We start from the raw sequence: 17,026 nt of genomic DNA, 5'->3' as shown, positions 1-17,026 counted from the left end.
GAAGGTTTTAAAACCTATTCCTTTCTGGTCCTCTCATGGTTCCTGCATTCCAGCACTGTCCCCGGTTTAAAATGTGCTGCCTCCGGGAGCCCTCGTAAGGCTTTGGAAGCACTCATGGTCGCGAGTACTTCTGAGGATGGGTGGCTCCATACTGTGCATGTGTGAGCCAGGAGTGCTTCTGAGGCCTTCTGAATCTCCCTGAAGGTGCAGTCAAGTCAACCAGTTGGTCAAATACCTACAACCTGCATCTATAGGATACAGAGCCTTCCTCTCCATAGGTGAGTATAGAAGTGAGTATATAACTTTTTTCACATTTACTTTAACCAGTTGTCGGAGTGGCTACAGTTTATCTATGCCCCTTGAAACTTCATCTTAGCTCCAGGGGCATAGACATACATACCTCCCTGCGGGCGCTCGTGCATGGTCCCGCGCACGCACACGATCTAGTAGCCCAAAAGTAAAAAGACACATACATTAAACTGAATAAAAAGAAATCCCCCATTAATAACCCCTTACCTCCTTACTTCCCATAGTTACCAAAATAAAACACTTGAAAAAAAATACATAAATGGTTATCTTAGTGACTCAATTTTTTAATATGTATGCCCTGAGGATATACCAGAATCATTTATTTCGCAAGTACAAAAGAGGGGTTGTACCTGGAATTGGTTTTGGCTCATACAGGTTCTGGAAGGATGGGGGGATAATGTCTGAAAATCAAAAGCAGAGGCTGCCATACTACATGAGTTATACATCTGGCTACAGAGAATGCCTTCTTCTCACTCCACTTAACCTAACAATGGACCTCCAGTCTCCAAATCCTCCACATATCAACTATAAGGTGTCTTAACAGAAAGCCACAACTCTCCGAGTTACTTTGGTCTGATCGTGCTGCACCAACGTTCCTCTGCTTAGCATCTCAGAAGACTTGCACCAATCCAATATCGCCATGCCCACGCCACATTATATGCCAGGAACAGGGATGGAACTAGACCAAGTTGCGCCCGGGGCAAGGTCAGGTTTTGGCGCCTAAAAGTCAGGTTTTGGCGCCTAAACTGCCATTCATTTTGCCACCTTTTTAAGAACTCAACAAACTGCGCCTGGGGCAAGATACCCGCCTGCACACCCCCTCCCCCCCCCCCCCCCCCCCTAGATCTGTCCCTGGCCAGGAATATGCCCCTGCCACCAGCCAGACTTTGGGGAAATCAGTGGTTGTAATCAGGGCTGGTTCTAGACTTTATGCTGCCTGAAGTAAACTTGTAAGGAAGTCCCCCCCCTCCCCCCCCCCCCCCCACACACACAGATTTGAAATGATAGCACAGCACCAGACAATTTATTCTGCTTAATTTAATGTTTTCACGTGACATGCTGTAGCTTAACACAATAACACACTGGCTTGCTGTGACAAACTGCTCAGCCACTCCATTCCTCCTCCCTTCTGCTATGCAAAACAATGCTGCTCTCCTGCCTCTTCCTGCTCACTCCATGTCAGACTCCTCGCACAGCACAACAAGCTGCTTTTCCCCAATAATGACCTCTTCACCTCGCTCCCTCCCTCTCGTTTCTCCTCTAAAGGTGCGCACACACGCACTACATTCCGCCGACGGGTCCGTCAGACCCTCCCGCTGGGCGGACGTTCAGCAGACAGTGGCACGAGTGTACGCGCTGTCGGCAGACTGATAAGGCCGTTTCTGAACGATCCGCTCAGTGTTCTCAGTCAGCTGACAGTGCGTACACACATGCTACTGTCGGTTGAACGTCCGCCCAGCGGGAGTAGTGCGTGTGTACGCACCTTTACTCTGACTGCATGCTGTTAGTGTAAATTATGCAAACAGTTCTGCAAATTTATGCAGCTTGAAAATGGATAGATTGATTCCCACCTCTGCTGCTTTTGATTGGCCCACTTTCAAGCTTCATAAATTTGCAAGAATTATTTGCACCTAATTGGCTATCCTTAAGCATTATAATGGAGTTTTGGTGGGAGGTGTTCGTTATTATTAATTATTATTGTTAGTGGAGGGTAGGTGTGGGAAGAGATAAAAAAAAGTAAGTGCACATGTTTTAGAACATTTAAAAAAAGTTCCAAATGTTATCCCTATTCATTACCCAGGCAGATTACAATGCTTCAAATTCTCCATCAACACAACAGAGGTGGAATCGGCGGCCCCATCGCCCACCAATGTCAATATGGTATCTTATGTACAGTAAATGGCCACGTCCGCAGGGCCATTGTAAGCTAAGTGCCCCCCCAGCAAGCAGAGATGCCCGGGGCACCCTCCACCAGACCTCTCAGGTGGTCCCCTGCTGATTCACTGATCCCCGTGGCCCCACATGTTTCGCAGCTGCCACCTGCCTGAGCTGCATTGTAACAACTCACCTGTCCCGGCAGCTGCTTCTTTCCGATCTCCGTCTTCAGCCATGCTGCTTGTGTCTGTATGCCCGGCACACATGCGCCAGCAGCGGGGCTGAAGACAGAGATTGGAAATGAGCAGCCGTCAGGACAGGTGAGTTGTTACAACGCGGCTCAGGCATGTGGCAGTTGCGAAACATGTGGGGCTGCGGGGATCAGTGAATCAGCAGTGGACCACCTGGGAGAACCGGCGGCACTGGGGCCTCTGGAGTAGTTGGGGCCCTGGGGCAATTGCCCCCTTTGCCCGAATGGAAGTGCCGGTGTGGTGAAATTTTTTGCAACTTTATCAGATTTTGCAACCGGTTGCACTTATTTATACGTATAGCTATCAGAAAGTGCAACCTAGCCATTGACTTTAACCTATCTGTATCAGAAAATGCAACCAAACCAAACCCTATTCTCACACAGAACCCTCCCCTCTTGCTCAACTAATAACCCCCCCTAGAGGGAACAATCCCCCCTGTTGCTCAACTAATAACCCCCCCTGGAGGGAACAATCCCCCCTCTTCCTCAACTAATAACCCCCCCCCCAGGGATCAATCCCCCCTCTTGCTCAACTAATAACCCCCCCTGGAGGGAACAATCCCCCTTCTAGCTCAATGGGATCTGTGGTTGCAAAAAATTACAGGCGTGTTAACAGAGAGGAGCCACGCCTACACAGTCATACACTGTCCTCTATGGCAAGTTGCAAAATATGATAGGTAGCAAAAATTTTCACTACACCGGCCCTGCATATCTGTTGTGTGCATTGCATAGCCACCTTGTGACAAATGTTTAACTATGCCACTGAGTTTTGCCTCAAATCCCATGGTCTCAGCGTGTGGTGTCCTCCTCGCTGCCAGGGGCGGGGCTGATGGGGAGAACCTCTCAGTGACTAGGCTGCCTTCACTAGTGACGCACGCAGGTGCTGGCACAGCACATGGATGCGGTGTCACTGTGACCTGCTGCACTGCAGAGATGTGAGGCACTGGCAGTGACGTGAGCAACCATAGTGACCAGGTTGCCCCTCGGTGAGCGTATGTGGTGACCCCCCCGGGAATGGTGGACCTGTGCACCTGCACAGATGCCACATGCCGAAGGCCCCCCCTGAACACAAGAAGCACATAAAGCCCACAATAGACATACTCAGTAGAGCAAAGCTTGCTTTATTATGGCGAATGAATACTGTGGCACAGTTTACAACAATGACACATAATAAAGATATAAAAATTCAGAGCCTTCAGTAAAGTCACTTTGGGAGATTCCACCACATAATAAGACATAGTAAAAACTTCACATCACTTTATCACCCAAATCCAGCAGTGTGCCAAGCAGAGAAGTGGACCCCCAAATACCAATCACAAAGGCAGATTGTCTCAGCTACAAATCCTTAATTATAAGAAAGAGAGTGAAGGGGAGGGGGATCAGTGCCCAGGACAAGCAGAGTGAGAGGTCTCCAGGAGCTGGGGGTCTCTTTGATCAAGAAAATCCAATTATTTGTGTATATACATTTCCCACATAGTGACTACTTCATTAATTGTCCCGCCTTTATCACCTCCCTTTCCACCCCCTGTAATAATCAGTTCTTTTATCCAGACCAACAAACACTCCGTAGGAGCTTTTGTAGATTCAAAGGATTTGCTTTCGCTTGTGAAAGAGCTGCTGTGCTTTGATGATTGGGCAGCTGGGAACTTCAAAGGGAGCGAGGCGGGCTGTGACTGGCTGGCGGCCCAGCAAAGTCCTTATCACATTCTTGGAAGTGCTCCCGCTGCAGTCAGTCAAGAGGCTGCAAGAGAGGAGGGGGCGCAACCTGCAGACCCCACTGGCAGAGCAGCACACGGGCGCACGGGACTCTCTGGGTGGGAGGACACTGACTGCAGGGGTTCCTCCATGAGTATCAAGCAGTGTGCAGCCCATCACTGTACAGGGGCTGCCCAGCTGCAGGAGGAGCTGGACCATGGCTGCTGTGGCTGTGCTGAGGAACGACTCCCTTCAAGCATTCCTACAGGTCAGTACAACTTCTCTACACAGTGATGAGGGCAAATTCTCTTCTCAATGCTCAGGGCAACTTCTCTATACAATGCTCAGAGCAACTTCTCTTCCCAATCCTCAGGGCAACTTCTCTGAACAAAACTCAGGACAACTTCTCTACACAATGCTCAGGGCAACTTCTCTATACAATTCTCAGAGCATCTTCTCTACACAATGCTAAGGGCAACTTCTCTACACAATGCTCAGAGCATCTTCTCTACACAATGCTAATGGAAACTTCTCTACACAATGCTCAGGGCAACTTCTCTACCCAATGCTCAGGGCAACTTCTCTATCCAATGCTCAGGGCAACTTCTCTATCCAATGCTCAGGGCAACTTCTCTATACAATGCTAAGGGCAACTTCTCTATACAATGCTAAGGGCAACTTCTCTATACAATGCTAAGGGAAACTTCTCTATACAATGCTAAGGGAAACTTATCCATACAATGCTAAGGGTAACTTCTCCACACAATGCTAAGAGTAACTTCTCCACACAATGCTAAGGGCAACTTCTCCACACAATGCTAAGGGCAACTTCTCCACACAATGCTAAGGGCAACTTCTCCACACAATGCTCAGGGCAACTTCTCTACACAATGCTCAGGGCAACTTCTCTACACAATGCTCAAGGCAACTTCTCTACACAATGCTTAGGGCAACTTTTCTAAATAATCACAGGGACACATATCAGCGTAATGTCTCTACATAATGATCATGGGAACTTCTGTTCATAATAGATGTGCAGAGAGGAGTACAACTTTTCTACACAATGAAAAATGTACAGAGATCGGTACAACTTCTCTACACAATGACACATGGACAGAGATCAGTACAACTTCTCTACACAATGACACATGTACAGAGATCAGTACAACTTCTCTACACAATGACACATGTACAGAGATCAGTACAACTTCTCTACACAATGACACGTACAGAGATCAGTACAACTTCTCTACACAATGACACGTACAGAGATCAGTACAACTTCTCTACACAATGACACATGTACAGAGATCAGTACAACCTCTCTACACAATGACACATGGACAGAGATCAGTACAACTTCTCTACACAATGATTCATCTACAGAGATCAGTACAACTTCTCTACATAATGACACATGGACAGAGATCAGTACAACTTCTCTACATAATGACACATGGACAGAGATCAGTACAACTTCTCTACATAATGACACATGTACAGAGATCAGTACAACTTCTCTACATAATGACACACGTACAGAGATCAGTACAACGTCTCTACACAATGACACATGGACAGAGATCAGTACAACCTCTCTACACAATGACACATGGACAGAGATCAGTATAACTTCTCTACACAATAAAACATGGACAGAGATCAGTACAACTTCTCTACACAATGACACATGGACAGAGATCAGTACAACTTCTCTACACAATGATTCATACAGAGATCAGTACAACTTCTCTACACAATGACACATGTACAGAGATCAGTACAACTTCTCTACACAATGACACATGGACAGAGATCAGTACAACTTCTCTACACAAGGACACATGGACAGAGATCAGTACAACTTCTCTACACAAGGACACATGTACAGAGATCAGTACAACTTCTCTACACAAGGACACATGGACAGAGATCAGTACAACTTCTCTACACAAGGACACATGGACAGAGATCAGTACAACTTCTCTACACAATGACACATGTACAGAGATCAGTACAACTTCTCTACACAATGACACATGTACAGAGATCAGTACAACTTCTCTACACAATGACACATGTACAGAGATCAGTACAACTTCTCTACACAATGACACATGTACAGAGATCAGTACAACTTCTCTACACAATGACACATGGACAGAGATCAGTACAACTTCTCTACACAAGGACACATGGACAGAGATCAGTACAACTTCTCTACACAATGACACATGTACAGAGATCAGTACAACTTCTCTACACAAGGACACATGTATAGAGATCAGTACAACTTCTCTACACAAGGACACATGTATAGAGATCAGTACAACTTCTCTACACAAGGACACATGTATAGAGATCAGTACAACTTCTCTACAGAATGACACATGTACAGAGATCAGTACAACTTCTCTACACAATGACACCAGTGTAAATTTTCTAAATACAGTAGAATCTCTATAGTTACCTCCAAGGGACCAGGAAACGTAGTTTACTATATCAGAAGTTTACTATATCAGAATTGGTCATACATTGTATATTTATACAGAAACATTTGCTGGGACCTGAAGACTGAGTTTACTATATCCAGAGGATTACTATATCAGAGTTTACTATAACAAGATTATACTGTAACAACAAATGTATAGGGACCAGAGAAACTTCTCTATACAATCACACATGAGCAGTCATTAGTGCAACGTCTATCTAATGACTAATGTACAGGGAGCAGTGCAACTTCCCTATACTAATTAATGACACATTTACATAGAGGAGTGCAACTTCTCTACATGATGACTAATTATTATATAGTGCCGACATATTCCACTGTATAGAGTATATTGTCTTGTCACTTAAAGGACCACTATCGCAAAAATCGTAAAATTTAAAACATGTAAACACATTCAGATAAGAAGTACATTTCTTCCTGAGTAAAATGAGCCACACATCACTTTTCTCCTATGTTGCTGTCACATACCTTATGTAGCAGAAATCTGACTGAACCGACAGCTTTTGGTGTAGTCCATCTTCTCGTGGGGGCTCTAAGGGGTTTCTTTATTTCTAAAAGCATTAAGTGAATGGCAGTTGCTCTGTTTGAAAGCCAAAAAGTGTGGTGCAGTGAGCAGAAAGGCTAGCCAGAATTTTTGGATAAATACTTTTCAAGGAGTGTCTTTATAAAGAATAAAGGCCATGCTGAGAATCCACCTTGAAGAGATGGACTAGCCCAAAACCTGTCGTTTCTATCAGATTTCTACTACCTACTGTAAGTGACAGCAACATAGGAGAAAAGTAATTCATGGAGCATTTTACTCTGGAAGAAACGTACAACTTATTTGTATATGTTTACATGCATTTTAAATTTTACATATTTTTATTATAGTGGTCCTTTAACTGTCCCTCAGAGGGGCTCACAATTAAATTCCCTACCATAGTCATATGTCCATCATAGTCTCTGGCCATTTTTTTTCAGGGGGAAGCCAATTACCTTACCTGTATATTTTTGGGATGTGGGAGGAAACATGAGTGCATGGAGGAAACCCACACAAACTTGGGAAGAACATGCAAACTCCATGCAGACAGTGTCCTGTCCAGTGTTGCCAACTCATGCCTTTAATTACTGACAGATCTAAGTTATACAGGTTCTGGGGCTACTTACACATAATCAGTGCCTTAACTGCATCTACCTAGCCACGAACCCTGTATAATTCATATGTGTCAGTAATTAAAGGGATGAGTTGGCAACACTGGTCCTGTCTGGGATTCAAACCAGGGACCCAGCACTGCAAGGCAAGAGTGCTATTCACTAATCCACTGTGCTACCTTATGTACTGAGATCCCTGCAACTTCTACACATACGGTCCAATGAACAGAGATCAGTACAGCTCCCCTATATGAATAATGTACAGGATCAGAATAACTTCCTTATACTGTAAAATTGCATATTTACAGAGACCAATGAAACATCTCTGCATAATGAACATTGTACAGAGATCAGTGCATCTTCTCAACATAATGTCCAGTGAACAGAGATCAGTGCAATCCCCTATATCCCTAATAGACAAAGATTAGTGCAACTTCTCTTTATAATATCCACAAAACAGAGATAAGGTAAGTGCTACATAGGAAATAATATGCATAGATCAGACCATCCACTACAGGTAAACAGGGAGCAGTGTAACCCCTACATAATGACAGGGGAACAGGGTGCAGTGTAATCCCTGCATAATGACAGGTGAACAGGGAGCAGTGTAACACCTACATAATGACAGGTGAACAGGGAGCAGTGTAACCTCTACATAGTGACAGGTGAACAGGGAGCAGTGTAACACCTACATAATGACAGGTGAACAGGGAGCAGTGTAACCTCTACATAATGACAGGTGAACAGGGAGCAGTGTAACCTCTACATAATGACAGGTGAACAGGGAGCAGTGTAACACCTACATAATGACAGGTGAACAGGGAGCAGTGTAACCTCTACATAGTGACAGGTGAACAGGGAGCAGTGTAACCCCTACATAGTGACAGGTGAACAGGGAGCAGTGTAACCTCTACATAATGACAGGTGAACAGGGAGCAGTGTAACCCCTACATAGTGACAGGTGAACAGGGAGCAGTGTAACCCCTACATAATGACAGGTGAACAGGGAGCAGTGTAACCTCTACATAATGACAGGTGAACAGGGAGCAGTGTAACCTCTACATAATGACAGGTGAACAGGGAGCAGTGTAATCCCTACATAGTGACAGGAGAACAGGGAGCAGTGTAACCCCTACATAATGACAGGTGAACAGGGAGCAGTGTAACCTCTACATAATGACAGGTGAACAGGAAGCAGTGTAACCTCTACATAATGACAGGTGAACAGGGAGCAGTGTAACCTCTACATAATGACAGGTGAACAGGGAGCAGTGTAACCCCTACATAGTGACAGGTGAACAGGGAGCAGTGTAACCTCTACATAATGACAGGTGAACAGGGAGCAGTGTAACCCCTACATAGTGACAGGTGAACAGGGAGCAGTGTAACCCCTACATAATGACAGGTGAACAGGGAGCAGTGTAACCTCTACATAATGACAGGTGAACAGGGAGCAGTGTAACCTCTACATAATGACAGGTGAACAGGGAGCAGTGTAATCCCTACATAGTGACAGGAGAACAGGGAGCAGTGTAACCCCTACATAATGACAGGTGAACAGGGAGCAGTGTAACCTCTACATAATGACAGGTGAACAGGAAGCAGTGTAACCTCTACATAATGACAGGTGAACAGGGAGCAGTGTAACCTCTACATAATGACAGGTGAACAGGGAGCAGTGTAACCCCTACATAGTGACAGGTGAACAGGGAGCAGTGTAACCTCTACATAATGACAGGTGAACAGGGAGCAGTGTAACCTCTACATAATGACAGGTGAACAGGGAGCAGTGTAACCTCTACATAATGACAGGTTAAAAGGGAGCAGTATAACCCCTACATAATGACAGGTGAACAGGGAGCAGTGTAACCTCTACATAATGACAGGTGAACAGGGAGCAGTGTAACCTCTACATAATGACAGGTGAACAGGGAGCAGTGTAACCCCTACATAGTGACAGGTGAACAGGGAGCAGTGTAACCTCTACATAATGACAGGTGAACAGGGAGCAGTGTAACCTCTACATAATGACAGGTGAACAGGGAGCAGTGTAACCCCTACATAATGACAGGTGAACAGGGAGCAGTGTAACCCCTACATAATGACAGGTGAACAGGGAGCAGTGTAATCCCTACATAATGACAGGTGAACAGGGAGCAGTGTAACCCCTACATAGTGACAGGTGAATAGGGAGCAGTGTAACCTCTACATAGTGACAGGTGAACAGGGAGCAGTGTAACCCCTACATAATGACAGGAGAACAGGGAGCAGTGTAACCCCTACATAATGACAGGTGAACAGGGAGCAGTGTAACCTCTACATAATGACAGGTGAACAGGGAGCAGTGTAACCTCTACTTAATGACAGGTGAATAGGGAGCAGTGTAACCCCTACATAATGACAGGTGAACAGGGAGCAGTATAACCCCTACATAGTGACAGGTGAACAGGGAGCAGTGTAACCTCTACATAATGACAGGTGAACAGGGAGCAGTGTAACCCCTACATAATGACAGGAGAACAGGGAGCAGTGTAACCCCTACATAATGACAGGTGAACAGGGAGCAGTGTAACCTCTACATAATGACAGGTGAACAAGGAGCAGTGTAACCTCTACATAATGACAGGTGAACAGGGAGCAGTGTAACCCCTACATAGTGACAGGTGAACAGGGAGCAGTGTAACCTCTACATAATGACAGGTGAACAGGGAGCAGTGTAACCTCTACATAATGACAGGTGAACAGGGAGCAGTGTAACCCCTACATAGTGACAGGTGAACAGGGAGCAGTGTAACCTCTACATAATGACAGGTGAACAGGGAGCAGTGTAACCTCTACATAATGACAGGTGAACAGGGAGCAGTGTAACCCCTACATAATGACAGGTGAACAGGGAGCAGTGTAACCTCTACATAATGACAGGTGAACACGGAGCAGTGTAATCCCTACATAATGACAGGTGAACAGGGAGCAGTGTAACCCCTACATAGTGACAGGAGAACAGGGAGCAGTGTAACCCCTACATAGTGACAGGTGAACAGGGAGCAGTGTAACCCCTACATAGTGACAGGTGAACAGGGAGCAGTGTAACCCCTACATAATTATAGGTGAACAGGGAGCAGTGTAACCCCTACATAATGACAGGTGAACAGGGAGCAGTGTAACCCCTACATAATGACAGGTGAACAGGGAGCAGTGTAACCCCTACATAATGACAGGTGAACAGGGAGCAGTGTAATCCCTACATAATGACAGGTGAACAGGGAGCAGTGTAATCCCTACATAATGACAGGTGAACAGGGAGCAGTGTAACCCCTACATAATGACAGGTGAACAGGGAGCAGTGTAACCCCTACATAGTGACAGGTGAACAGGGAGTAGTGTAATCCCTACATAATGACAGATGAACAGGGAGCAGTGTAACCCCTACATAATGACAGGTGAACAGGGAGCAGTGTAATCCCTACATAATGACAGGTGAACAGGGAGCAGTGTAACCCCTACATAATTATAGGTGAACAGGGAGCAGTGTAACCCCTACATAGTGACAGGTGAACAGGGAGCAGTGTAACCCCTACATAATTACAGGTGAACAGGGAGCAGTGTAACCCCTACATAATGACAGGTGAACAGGGAGCAGTGTAACCCCTACATAATGACAGGTGAACAGGGAGCAGTGTAACCCCTACATAGTGACAGGTGAACAGGGAGCAGTGTAACCCCTACATAGTGACAGGTGAACAGGGAGCAGTGTAACCCCTACATAATGACAGGTGAACAGGGAGCAGTGTAACCTCTACATAATGACAGGTGAATAGGGAGCAGTGTAACCCCTACATAATTATAGGTGACCAGGGAGCAGTGTAACCCCTACATAATTATAGGTGACCAGGGAGCAGTGTAACCTCTACATAGTGACAGGTGAACAGGGAGCAGTGTAACCCCTACATAGTGACAGGTGAATAGGGAGCAGTTTAATTTCTTCATGGCATGACCAGTGATCAGGGCACATCTTGAAAGCTAAAATACTTTATAGTATTAGAGAATAGACTTTATTGTATTATTGAAGAAGAATGTGGGGCGGTACTGCTCCTCACCAATGTACAGAGGACATTAGAGCAAAGTTTTTGGAAAGCTGCAACTTCAGGGTAACCATATGAAGCATCACAGGTAGTTCTGATAATGATCAATAAACAGGCAGTTGTACTATACAGAGGGCACTGCAATCTAAACTAGGATATTAATATAGTTGTGTATTAAGCATAGGTGCTACTTATCGCTGTCCACCTACAGCACTGGCATCTGGAGCAACAGTGCATCAGATAATATTTCAAATACCAGCATTTGCATTGCGCTTTTCTCCCGTTGGACTCAAAACGCTCAAGAGCTGCAGCCACTAAGGGCGCGCTCAAGAGGCCACCCTGCAGTGTTGGAAAGTCTTGCCCAAGGACTTCTTACTGAATAAGTACTGACCTCAGGCCACAATTCAAACCCAGGTCTCTCATGTCTAAGACAGAGCCCTTAACCAGAATACTATCCAGCCAGTACATATATATCAACTGATCACTGCAGATAGTGCTAGCAAGTGAGCGGCGCAGTGTGGGGGGGGGGGGGGAAGTCCCACTGGAACTACTAGTGGAGCTGAAAGGTTACAGTTGGCAGAGCTCTACTAGGCACAGACAGTGATCGTAATGTGGTCAGAATGAGTAACACCTCCCACCCACAGTGCCAGCAAGTAACAGGTTAGTACTCTGTAACAGGTGTCGTTACTGCATTATATTTCAACAGTTTGTATATTCAGGATGTGTGATGTAAGCACCACACGTAACTACAGCTAAATAAAAATTCTTATGCTAGAACACAATGCTATTTTCTGACAGATTATCTATCAGATCGATTATTTTACAACATGTCCGATTTGATTTCCGATCGATTTTCCATTCACTTCTAAGGAAAATCGATCAGAAATCAGATTGGACGTGTTGGAAATAATCGATCTGACAGTAAAAAATTGTGTACCTAACATTAGTTAAATGGTTCTATTGTGACTAAAGAGAAAGATTATCATATTTTATTATTGCAAGCTGCAATCTCAGGGATCACATTTCTGTAATACTGTACTGCAATTTTACCATCCCAGCAGATACTGGCACGTGAGTAATATAGTGCTGTTGTTCACAGAGCATTGTGGTACAGTTTTAGTATCATTACTATGCTAACACATTTTCCGCCTTGCTATGCAGAGTACTTTGAACAATTCATGTCACTAGCCAGAATAACTCACTATAGGGCAGACTCACTGAACTGCTCTAAGCAGGCTAATGTGTGTAAAGTCTTTCCAAACTATGAGTAGAGCAGAATTATGCTCTACTCATCATGGATAAGTCTTTACACATGTAATTCTGCTTACTGCAGTTTAGTGGATCTATGTCAATGTCCCTTCTGTTGTCTAGAGCCAGTTTAGAGGTAAGTCAGTCTAGTAGTATGTTTTAGGAATGTAGGAGACAGCTGAGTGCCCAGTGCCCCCCTACCCCCCCCCCCCCCCAAAAAAAAAAAAACAACAACAACAAAACCACAACAAGACAAAAAAAAAACGGGGATAACATACAAACTCCATGCGGATGGTGCTGGAACTTAAAACTGTGACTTAAGAGCTGGAAGGCGAGGGTGCAAGCCACATAACCACTCTGCTGCTACTACTAACATGTAACCTAGTATGATCACTTCAAAAGATGGAGGAGGACAGTCCAAGAGGAGGTGTGGTATAGTGTAACAGGTTCACAACACATGTGCCAGCTAATAAAGCAAATTAGAGAAACAATCATGACTATAAAAATGTATCACTGCTGTGTTTTTTTCCATTCCTACTTACCTATTAACATTTATAAAATAGCCATTTATTTAACTTTAAGTATGCCGACACAAATAGTAATTTTGTGTGACCCGCCTATTACATGTGCTTTTTAAAAACATATATTAGTGCGTTGTATGGTTATGAAGCAATGTTCAGTGAGGTTTTTAATGATAGCTTACAAACAGTTTAGCTGCATATGTCCCCTCCATTTATGTAGAGTACATTGCACTTGCTCATATGGTGGAATAAAAAAAAAAAAAAAAAACCCACAGCACCTACATTATTGTAAAATATGTATACCCAATTTCACATACATGGTCATCATATATCTGTAATCTATATCCGTATACATCTATATCTGTTACCCAGGAAAATTGTTTGTAAGTTGAATTTGTTTGTTTGTGCTGTGCTTGGTGAAACGTGGTTAAATTATTTACTTTCGGACAACTCTATATTTGGACATATGGTATAATGTTTTTTTGGTTGTTTTCATTGTGTTTCTTAGTGTGTTTTATACTACTTACAACAGTGAGTACATGTTTGTTTTGTTACATGGTACAAGTGTGTGTGTGTGTGTGTGTGTGTGTGTGTGTGTGTGTGTGTGTGTGTGTGTGTGTGTGTGTGTGTGTGTGTGTGTGTGTGTGTGTGTGTGTGTGTGTGTGTGTGCAAACCCCCACTTATTACTTCCATTGAGGCTTCTATGAGTTGATACCATGCTGTTCTACAATGGGGAGACACAGTCAGTCTATGCATTGTTTCTGTACCCTGCCGCGGAATATCTGTGATGCGACAGTCTGGAGTGTCTGTGATCCCAGCAGGGGTGAGCGGCCAGAAGCTGCCTCCTCTGATCTGTAATCTGCTGTATAATATGGCAATGATATCGCTCAGCTGTATTTGTATGTAGACTCTGCCGCATGCGAGGACAGGTAAATATAGAGCTGTAACTACTTTCAGCATTGACTGAACTGTCATCTTTGTAATTACAGGACAGGACCCCCAGCGCCTCCCCTGACATGGGCAAGCATTCCCCCTTGGCTCTCCTGGCAGCGACGTGCAGCCGCATTGGTCAGCCAGCTGGTGGTCACGACTTTCTTCAGGTTCCATATGATGCAGCCATCGCTTCTCCATCCAGGATTTTCCATCCATGGACTAATGACATCCCTACGCATTCTCCAGGTGGAATTCAGCCACATAATGGTCTTGGACTCTGCACCCCAAAAAGTCAGCTTTCATCTCACATCCAGTCTTCCTTTGTAACTCATGAGCTACCCTTGACACCCCCTGCTGACCCGTCTTATCCTTATGAGTTTTCACCCGTAAAGATGCTACCTTCTCCCATGGCGGCTTTTCCAGCTTCTGCCTGCCAGTCGGCCTATGTTCCATATGCTTCTGCTGCCCCCATTGCTTCTGCAATCCATGGCTTTGTACCGGGACACTCAAACCTGATACATCAGCAACCAAGGCAACTGTCCCCTAATCCAGCAGAGGATATCCCGTGGTGGAGCATTCAGCAAGCCACCCCAGTCACCCACCCAACTCCTCATACTCATCACCGTTTTCCTCTGCAGAGAGGCTTGGTTTTAGGACACTCTGACTTTGCACAGTACCAGACTCAAATTGCAGCCCTTCTGCAGACCAAATCTCCCCTGGCTACGGCCAGAAGATGCAGAAGGTGCCGGTGCCCAAACTGCCAATCTTCCAGTGGTTCGGATGAGCCAGGGAAGAAAAAACAACACATCTGCCACATCCCAGGCTGTGGAAAAGTCTATGGGAAAACCTCACACCTAAAGGCTCATTTAAGGTGGCACTCTGGGGAAAGACCTTTTATCTGTAACTGGTTGTTCTGTGGCAAAAGTTTCACCAGATCTGACGAGTTACAGAGGCACTTACGGACCCACACTGGCGAGAAACGCTTTGTCTGTTCCGAATGCGGAAAACGGTTCATGAGAAGCGATCACTTGGCCAAACACATGAAAACACATCAGAACAAGAAGATGAAAGGCATTGAGAGGACAGTTAAACAAGAGCACAACAGGGATCACTAAGAAGCCTTGCCGGCTTTTACTCTAGTGCAATGTTTACTTGAATGTGGACCTTTTTTTCGGAACACTGTTAATACTTTCCTCTATATCAAAGCACAACACTTGTCAGATTCCTGTGATAAGCTAAGCTTCCATGTTGCTTTCTACTTTTGGATATTTAAACGGTGAATCTGTGGATTAGTACATTTTTCTGTTATTCTGTAATCAAAATAAATGTGGTAGGACAAATAAGTGACTCTGAAGCGTAACATCTTCCTCTGAAACCAGCGGTGCTTTCAGAAGACTATTTAATGTGTTTGTTAAACTTTTCACGTTTTTTTCCTTCCATTACAGCATGCGTTATTAATTCTGTAAGTGGGACATAGAACACTTTCGAATAAACAATGATGTCTCTTCTCTGGTGGATCAAAGCCCAAATCCGCTTTGTTTGAATTGTAGTTTCACCTTCACAAGTCTCTAATTATATGGAAGCTCTTCTTTTTACCACTTTGAGAAATCTTCCTTTTGGCGGCCATGTTTTTGGTCCCAGCATGCTTTGATTTGTTTAGCGTATTTGTAGTAGTTGTTGGGTTAACTGTTCACCTTGGTGCTAAATGTTGGGTTATCTTCTCAAAAGGAGGTCACAGTCCAGAAATAAACTGTTTTTAAATTGGTAGGGCACAAGTCAGTATTATTAAATTATGTTATTAGTTTGAGTTAGATTGTACTTCTTTCTTGCTACAGCAAAGTTCCCGTTATCCAGCATTAAGGCAACCGGAAGTTTCAACTAATCGGCATGCCTGAGGGATAATGGGGACCTCTTTTGGGGGGCTTTCAGAGGGTGCTGGCAGGCTTTGAAGTACTCACCAAGCTTCCAGCGATGTCTGGCAGCCTCCTCCATCTCCCTGCAGGCTCCTAGTGGCTTCAGGCATCTGTGTACGGAAGCCGGAGTGTCACATGACCCAGGTCAGCTGACACTCTGGCTTCTGTGCACTGGGGAAGCCGGAAAGCTGCTCAGAGCCCGCAGGGAGATTGCCAGACATCGCTGGAGCCTATGTAAGTATTTCAGGGGGAAAGTTTGTGCTATTTTGTCCGGTAGCTCATGCAACCGGCAAGCACGTGTATCCGGCGTCAGGCGGTCCCTGCCGGTGCCGGATACTGGGGACTTTGCTGTATAATTAATAAACACTGTTTATATATTTCTACTTCCTGGAAAGGTGTCCACACATTACTTGATTTTCTGTGAAGTATTTAAGCAGTCGACTTTCTTGGGCGATCAGCTACAGTGTGGTTGATCAAAAGTCGATTGACTAGTGGCCCTCACACTACAAGTGAGATCCTATGCAATTCTCCTTCATAATTGAGCTGAACAGTGTTGT

The 17,026-nt window shown here is 44.8% G+C and overlaps 1 protein-coding gene and 1 long non-coding RNA gene across 2 annotated transcripts in view; one reads left to right on the top strand and one right to left on the bottom strand.

The window, feature by feature from the left end:
- LOC137524971 (uncharacterized) overlaps positions 1-17,026 on the bottom strand; it is a 112,127-nt gene that overhangs the window by 44,594 nt on the left and 50,507 nt on the right. The window lies entirely within an intron of this gene.
- Positions 3,316-15,899, top strand: SP5 (Sp5 transcription factor). The gene is made up of 2 exons (XM_068247049.1): positions 3,316-4,397; positions 14,613-15,899. The coding sequence occupies exons 1-2, from the start codon at positions 4,347-4,349 to the stop codon at positions 15,669-15,671; spliced, it is 1,110 nt and encodes a 369-aa protein (XP_068103150.1). The 5' UTR covers positions 3,316-4,346; the 3' UTR covers positions 15,672-15,899.

The sequence above is a fragment of the Hyperolius riggenbachi genome, chromosome 7 (assembly GCF_040937935.1).
Source record: "Hyperolius riggenbachi isolate aHypRig1 chromosome 7, aHypRig1.pri, whole genome shotgun sequence".
NCBI classification, from domain to species: Eukaryota; Metazoa; Chordata; class Amphibia; order Anura; family Hyperoliidae; genus Hyperolius; species Hyperolius riggenbachi.
The sequence above is the reverse complement of the archived record's forward strand: the minus strand, read 5'-3'. Positions and strand labels throughout refer to the sequence as shown.

Bases quoted from the DNA above. Each gene is read 5' to 3' on its own strand.
- SP5 (XM_068247049.1), top strand. From the start codon at position 4,347: ATGGCTGCTGTGGCTGTGCTGAGGAACGACTCCCTTCAAGCATTCCTA. The intron at 4,398-14,612 runs GTCAGTACAACT...TTGTAATTACAG, and splicing joins CCCTTCAAGCATTCCTACAG to GACAGGACCCCCAGCGCCTC.